The sequence below is a fragment of the Gossypium arboreum genome, chromosome 12 (genome assembly GCF_025698485.1).
Source record: "Gossypium arboreum isolate Shixiya-1 chromosome 12, ASM2569848v2, whole genome shotgun sequence".
In the NCBI taxonomy this organism is placed as follows: Eukaryota; Viridiplantae; Streptophyta; class Magnoliopsida; order Malvales; family Malvaceae; genus Gossypium; species Gossypium arboreum.
In genome coordinates, this window is record NC_069081.1 from 2,011,857 (window position 1) to 2,020,186 (window position 8,330).

Sequence of the window (8,330 nt, forward strand, 5' to 3'; positions counted from 1 at the left end):
TATTCTGGCGACGGTTTGGAATTAGAGGGTGTTATAAAAATCATAAATAAAAATTAAAAAAAGAGTTTATAAAAAAAAAGAGATTTTCAAATAAAAAAAATCATTAGACTCACTCAAGATAAAATACAAATCTTACTTAATATTGGTTTCTTTATTTTCGGTGATTAAATTTTGTAAAGAATCCCCAAAATAGATTTAAAGCAAATTAATTTTTAATTAAGAAATTACAATTAAAATTTTTATGTATTTTCTATGCCTGAATTTTTATGATGTAATATACCATGTGTCACCATACATTAGTTATGTGTGGTACCTCATAAAAATGTTAACACCGTTAACAATAATTTGAGTAACAATTGATAAGTCTAAGTACTAAATTGCACTAAAAGAATTTTAGATACTGAATTAGGAAAAATGCCATGTTTAGATACTAAATCTTATATTAAGTCCTCTATTTATTGTAATATTTTAATATAATATTTCCTGACTTTATACTAAAACATATATTTTATATACTACTAATATTTATTATCAATTTTATATTTAAATTAAATTTAAATTATTTTTATTTTTTAAAATAATTATATTGACAAACATTATTATCCTATGCATAGCATGAGTATATAAATTAGTAACATATATTATTAATTATTATATGATAATTAATATAATTAACAATATCATTTTATTTTCAATTATCAATTTAAAATTTAAAACATTATTAATTGTATTTTTATGCATTTAATTATGTTTGATATAAGCTCTAAAAATAAAAATGAAATTATCATTATTAAATATAAAATTTAAATAGAGAAAATCATAACAAGTTATATATCCATATTAAATTATAATTATTATTTTAAATTAATAACTATATTTAGTTCTATAAAGCTTACTTTGTAAATTTAAGTTATATATAAAAATTCTATTTTAATTTTCTTACATAAATTTTCATGAGTATACTTCTTGCATAAATTTGATTAATTTTCTTTTATTTCTATTTTTTTTAACGTGACAACATCAAATTCGTTCAAAGAGCTGTCCGCAAAAAGCCGCGCGTACGTCAAAAGCCAGATCCTCACAGTCATAGGCTAACACCGTGGGACGAATAGTTCCTCAAGCGCGTGTAATTCAACTCCCTCCTTTATCCTACTCCTTTATTTCTGGTTTATAGTTAAAATGAACTGGAAGTAGTTAAAAAATCACGCACGCTTGAAAGTTGCAACACAGCGTTTTCCATTTCCGTTCACCGCGTGATCTTCAAGCATCATCCCCATTTTTTTTTTCCAATTAGAGTAAAAACGCAAATTCATATCAAAACGAAGATCAAAATGCGAAACCCTAAAATCTCCCGACCCTCTCTCCGCTAAACCTTCCTCTCCTTTTCCTATTAGTTGTTTTATTGCCTCAACCTCTTGTTTTTTTTTACCTTTTTGCTTATGGCGGAGGTCGGCGCCGGCAGCGGCGGAAGTTCATCTTCGAGGAGAGAAGAGATCAATGGCGCTGGATTATCTTCGATGGACTCTTTAGAATCTCGTTGGGTGTTCCAAGATGAGGACGATTCTGAGATCGATGACGAGGAAGATGACGACGACTATGACGATGCGCCGCATCTTGCTGGAGTAGATTCCGATGACGAGGATACTCAGGATCAGCGCTTGATTCGCACTGGACCACGCATCGATTCCTTCGATGTTGAAGCTCTTGAAGTCCCCGGTGCACCAAGAAGTGATTATGAGGTACATTGTCGTTTCGTTTTCAGATTTACTTGCTTGACACGCGTTTATTATGCTAATCTAATAAAACTATTGGCTTACTGTAATTTGAGAATTTGGAATTCAATTGGTGTTTGCTTTGGTATCTTTGAGGAGTACTTTTTTTTTAATTTGTTTGGTTGTACGGGAAGTTAATAATTTCTTATTTGGTAAGTCGAGCTTCAATAGTATGTTGGCAGAAAGAATTATGGTTTTAGTCTAGGTTAATGAATGAATGAAATGAAAACCTTGACATTATGAGTATTTAGTGATCTCAGTTGTTAAATATATAATTTAAGATAATAAAATTACAGCCTATTTTGGACAGAAATCCTGACTGAGGTAAGTTATGGCTGTATTTCTATATATTGCATTAATCAGGCTGAGTTATTTACTCTGAATTTGAGCCTAACCTTAGTATGCTTTTCAAGATAATTAATAAATAGAGTTTGCGAGGCAACTGTGACTTTGTTTTGGAAACAGTACATACTTCCTTCAGTCCTTCCAACATCTGCCATTCTGTTGTCTGGACTGCTTAGCATTGTTTATTATTGCTTTCGTTTTATTTTTTAGAAAAGCTACACATGATAAACTCAAGGTATAATTTTGTTACTTTTGACATTCCTGTTGAATTCTACCTTCTTGCACTGTTACATTGAGTGCGAGATTGTTCTATCGCTCTACCTGGTAACAAGTCTAGATTCCATCCCATCACTATCCATGTGGACAGTACTTATGATTACACTTGAATGTTTAAACTTTTATGACAAGTCTAGATTCTATCACAAGATTATGAGCGATGCTGGTAAATTCTCTTGAATTACAATCCCAAAGGATGGGATACTCTGAAATTAATGGTGCCTTAACTAGCAGGGAGGTTGTTTTGTAGCATTACGATGACTATATGACTTTTAATGGTTTCTGATGACCTTTATTTTTCTGAAAGATCGTACTTTTCTTGCTGCAAATAAAAAAGCTTGTTTCTCGTGATGCTTGTTGGATCAAGTGAAAAACTTTCTTATAGCTATCTATGATAACCATGGTACTGGAAATAAGATAAATTTTTATTAAATTTATTCCATGTACATTTGTTTTTATTCTCGTGTTTATATGTTCATTAATTTTGATCTCAGGACTTTGGTATGGGGAGGAAAATAGTACTTGCCTTTCAGACACTTGGAGTTGTATTTGGTGATGTTGGAACAAGTCCATTATATACCTTCAGTGTGATGTTTAGCAAGGCACCTATCAATGGGAATGAAGATGTTATTGGAGCATTATCACTTGTTCTATACACCTTAATCTTGATCCCCCTAATCAAATATGTCCTTGTGGTTCTTTGGGCAAATGATGATGGTGAAGGTATGCTGGATTTTCCCAATCAAGACAGTATTTATGAGCTTTTATGCAGGCCTTAAACATGTGTAGAATATATATTCCATCTTAATTGCTTCATAACTTTTCCAATTGGTTTCTTGAAGGTGGTACTTTTGCATTGTACTCATTGATTTGTCGACATGCTAAGGTCAGCCTTCTCCCAAATCAGCTACCATCAGATGCTCGCATATCAAGCTTCAGGCTAAAGGTGCCATCTGCTGAACTTGAGAGATCACTTAAAATAAAGGAGAGACTAGAGACTTCATTGACTCTGAAAAAACTTCTTCTGGTGTTAGTGCTTGCTGGCACTTCTATGGTGATAGCTGATGGGGTTGTCACACCGGCAATGTCAGGTTTCCATATGCTATTCTCTTGATTTTTTAATAATTGTGGTACGATTGAGTAGAGCATTGCTATACTGCTTTTGCATATTGACATTTATGTGATAACTTATGTTTATATTTTTTTATTTTTTCTGATGTAGTGATGTCAGCTGTTGGTGGTTTAAAGGTTGGAGTTGATGCAATTGAGCAAGGTAGGTGGAATTCCCTGCTGTTATCAACATTAAGAGATCATTATTACTTTGCTTGCACTATTTAATAAAAAATCAAATAGGACTGTCTGGTCAGACCGGTTGAATTTGTAGCCCATCTAATCCAGTAATATGCTGTAAACCTGGTTTCCTCAAACCACTTAAAATCCAATTGAGCAGACAAAACCTGGATTAATTCAGTTTTAATCTGGTTTTATATTTATTTTATTGTTTTATTACTCATATTATTTTAAGCAGTGAGTTTCAAACCTTTTAACTATTAAATAAAGTTAATATTTATTTAGTACTAAAATAACATATTAATAATATAATCTCTTTTACATTTGATCAGAGCCCCCATCATTCAAATCCAATCCAATTTTCTATCCATTGATTTTATGCTGTTTGTTAGCTAATTCTCTCAGATAGTTTGCTTTTGTTTCTTAGTTTACCATGTTGGTGAGGAATATTTTGCAAAACTTAATTCATATGTTTAAAATATACTTGTTCTTTGCATATAATATCAGACCATGTTGCAGTTGACTAGCTTGTAGGTCTCTTAGGTTATTGAGTGATCCTTGGTCTAGAATTGTTTTTGTGCTATTTGTGACAATGATTTAACTTTTGGTAGACTGTTGTTTATAAGTTGGGTTAAATCCTCCATTATGCATGGATCTATAAACATGTTATGATGGAGCCCCATGTCTATCCCTTTTTCTTTTGCCTGCCTGCCTGCCTTTAAATTTTAAGAGTTTATTTTTCCTTTATGATTTTTGCAATATTATTACAAGTGAATTGCTAGCTTTTTGAGTTAACTTTTCTCTTTTCTTTATATGCAGATGAAGTGGTGATGATATCAGTTGCCTTTCTTGTGATTTTGTTCAGTGTACAGAAGTTTGGAACAAGTAAAGTGGGACTTGCTGTAGGCCCTGCTTTGTTCATATGGTTTTGTTCTCTAGCAGGCATTGGAATTTACAATCTTCTTAAGTATGACACCAGTGTCTTGAAGGCATTTAATCCTGTTCACATCTATTTATACTTCAAGAGGAACTCAGTTAAAGCTTGGTATGCTCTTGGCGGTTGTCTCTTATGTGCAACAGGTAACACATTAATAAAAGATAGCTATCATTTTATTCAAATTTCAATCATATCTTAAATATAATTTCCAAGAGTGTTGTAGTGCAACATATTTCTCCTGCACAATAATAGCTTTGAATAAGTTTTCCTTCAGGTTATCATCTCACATTGCCTGTACATTTTTGTTGCATCTCCTAATGCTTAATTTGCTGCAGTGGAATGTAACTCTATAGGTGTTAGCCCAGTTAGGTTAAAAGTTATGCATTTGTTTCAACTTTGATGAATTTGAAGTAGAGCATTAATGGTCATTGTATCTTATCTTTCTATGCTGTTGATGGTTTGTGTTTCAGGGTCCGAGGCAATGTTTGCAGATCTTTGCTATTTTTCGGTGCAATCAATCCAGGTAATGGAGCTAGAAAACTTGGTTACCGAATCTTCTGGTTTTCATACATCCTTTAATACATTATAATGACTGATGAAATTGCTAGTTTACTTCTTTTGATTTGTGTGATAGTTGGTTGTCTGCAGCTTACATTTGTTTTTCTCGTATTGCCTTGCCTAATGTTGGGTTATCTGGGTCAAGCTGCCTACCTTATTAATAATCCTAGTGGTGAAGAGCAGCCTTTCTTTTATTCAATTCCAGGTAAGTTTATCATCAATGGGTAGTGGATCTCCAAATAGTTGAATTCCTGTTTTCTGATTCGGAACACTGTCTTGCTTGCCTTCCTCTAAATGAGAACTTTTTGGCTCCATATAGGTGGTATGTTTTGGCCAATCTTCCTCATAGCAAATATTGCCGCTTTGATTGCCAGCCGAACTATGACAACAGCCACATTTTCATGCATAAAGCAATCAACTGCTCTTGGTTGTTTCCCTCGCCTGAAAATCGTTCATACATCTAGAAAGTTCATGGGTCAGATCTATATCCCAGTCATAAACTGGTTTTTGCTGGTAGTTTGCTTAATCGTTGTGTGCTCTATCTCCAGCATTAACGAGATTGGAAATGCATATGGTAATATTTTCTCGTAGTCTCTCTCTCTATATGTATATATATTGCTTTCACTGACAGTATAATTTCTGTTATCCTTGAATGAATCTGTGATGTCATGTAATTCAAAAACCTAGATTTTTTTGGTTTTACTGGGAAGATAGCTGAAACAAACTGCCAATCTTATCCGAGTTTTCTCATCTTTCTGGTTTTGGTTTTTTTTCTCAGGTATAGCAGAGCTGGGAGTCATGATGATGACAACAATTTTAGTCACCATTGTCATGCTTCTCATATGGCAGATAAACATTGTAATTGTCCTGAGCTTTGTGATCTTTTTCCTGGGTTTGGAACTGACTTTTTTCTCCTCAGTTTTATGGAGTGTGACAGATGGAAGTTGGATAATCTTGGTTTTTGCTGTGATAATGTTTCTCATTATGTATATCTGGAATTATGGTAGTAAGCTTAAGTATGAAACTGAAGTGAAGCAAAAGCTCTCAATGGATTTGATGCGAGAATTGGGCTGCAATCTTGGGACAATTAGAGCTCCTGGCATTGGTTTGGTTTACAATGAGCTGGCAAAAGGAGTACCAGCTATATTTGGCCATTTTCTAACTACACTCCCTGCAATCCACTCCATGATCATCTTTGTCTGCATAAAATATGTCCCTGTTCCTATGGTGCCTCAGAGTGAAAGATTCCTGTTCAGGCGAGTCTGCCCTAAGAGTTACCATATCTTTCGTTGCATTGCCAGGTAAGATGCTCTGGCTGGAAACTCCAAACCTGTTATCTTGCCTAACCCAGTTCCTTTTTGTGTTAGTTGGGATTTATCATCATTTCAGGTTCACTCTTTGAAGTGCAATATTTATCATAGAAACTGACTAGCATGGTAAAAAAGAGATAAATCTCAAAATTATACGAGAACTCTAGTCCAATGTGCAATATGATACATGAACTTTGAATTTGTGCAATTGTATACGTAGTGATTTTATTCAATTTTTTACAAATCACTAACTATGTTATTGATGTAACGTCACCTTATGTTTACATATTACATAAACAATTGCATTATCCCACATGAAAATAAATGGATATATTTTTTTTTCTAAATTCATACAATTGAATCAAAATCAAAGTTTTATTTGTATGATTGAACCAAAATCAAAATTTTACATGTACAATTGCATCAAATCAAAGTTTATGTATCACATTTCGTATTAGATTAAAGTTAAGGTGTAAATTTGTGACTTATCCCTCGTTAAAATGCCACCTTGACTGGAAGTTGTCAATATTAAACTGGCAATAAAATCGGAAAAGTAGATTATATATTACTATGCATGCAATTCCTTCCTTTTTTTCATTTTTTCTTCAGCCTTATCCCTTTCTCCATTCTCAGGTATGGTTATAAGGATGTCCGTAAAGAAAATCACCAGACATTTGAGCAGCTGCTGATTGAGAGTATTGAGAAGTTCATTCGTCGAGAAGCTCAGGAAAGGCAATTGGAAAGCGATGGCGATGAAGACACTGATAATGAAGAGGATACCTCTCTCTCAAGGGTTCTCATAGCTCCCAATGGAAGTGTTTACTCACTTGCTGTTCCACTGTTGGCTGAGTTCGGGAGCTGTAGTAATAATCCCATTTCTGAAGCAAGCACCTCAGAGGAGGTGACGGCAGATTTGCCTGTAGATCCATCAATTTCTGATACGGAGCATGGTTTAGAGAGGGAGCTATCGTTCATACGCAAAGCTAAGGAATCTGGAGTTGTTTATCTTCTTGGTCATGGAGATATTAGGGCAAGAAAGGATTCCTGGTTTATTAAGAAACTAGTTATCAATTACTTCTATGCCTTCTTGAGAAAAAATTGCAGGAGGGGCATTGCAAATTTGAGTGTGCCCCATTCGCATCTCATGCAGGTTGGCATGACTTACATGGTTTGATGGTACATTTTTGCAAACCAAAATAAGGTGCATAATTTTTCTCACTTTGAAAAGAACGGTTCCACAAAGGAAGATGAACATTCAGAAAGGGCCTATCTTTTCAGCATATCTCTGATCGAAGCTGCATCGCGGAGCTCAAGTCAACTGCTAACAGTAAGTCTTAAACCTTTCTCTTGATAACCCTGGCCCCTTGAATCTGCAAATTTGTTATGGAATACTGTTTGTTTTCATTTTGTTTTGCTGATTAGGAAGTTTTGTAATGATTCTGGAGTTGCCTTTCCTTTTCCTGTATTGGTTTTTTCACTGTTAGAAGCTGGTTCATATCAAATTAAATCTTGTTGTAATTATTGGGGCAGATATTTTAATTTTAACTTTTTTCAGTTAAGTGAATAGATATTTTTGGTCAAATCTTGATATATAAAAAAATTTTGAGTAAAAAAAAAAATACTTGTTATTTTAACTCTACATGCCAATGGTATTGTAGTTTTTTCTAGAAATTATTATGGTAATGGTATTTATTAAGGTTCTGGTTATCAGTTAAGAATTATTTTATTATATATTAAATATATTATTTTGTACTGAATTAGAAAGGCATTAATTATTATTTTTGAACGTAAAGAATGCATTAATTATGATCTTTATATATAGACATCATATTAACTAGTGTG

General features: G+C 33.4%; 1 protein-coding gene across 1 annotated transcript; it reads left to right on the plus strand.

Moving 5' to 3' along the window:
• Positions 1–1,014: 1,014 nt before the first annotated feature.
• Positions 1,015–8,006, plus strand: LOC108479474 (potassium transporter 7-like). Its single transcript, XM_017782096.2, has 10 exons — positions 1,015–1,739; positions 2,888–3,116; positions 3,236–3,484; positions 3,616–3,666; positions 4,503–4,763; positions 5,091–5,143; positions 5,269–5,383; positions 5,498–5,752; positions 5,957–6,479; positions 7,122–8,006. The coding sequence occupies exons 1-10, from the start codon at positions 1,440–1,442 to the stop codon at positions 7,660–7,662; spliced, it is 2,577 nt and encodes an 858-aa protein (XP_017637585.1). The 5' UTR covers positions 1,015–1,439; the 3' UTR covers positions 7,663–8,006.
• The last annotated feature ends 324 nt before the right edge of the window (positions 8,007–8,330 follow it).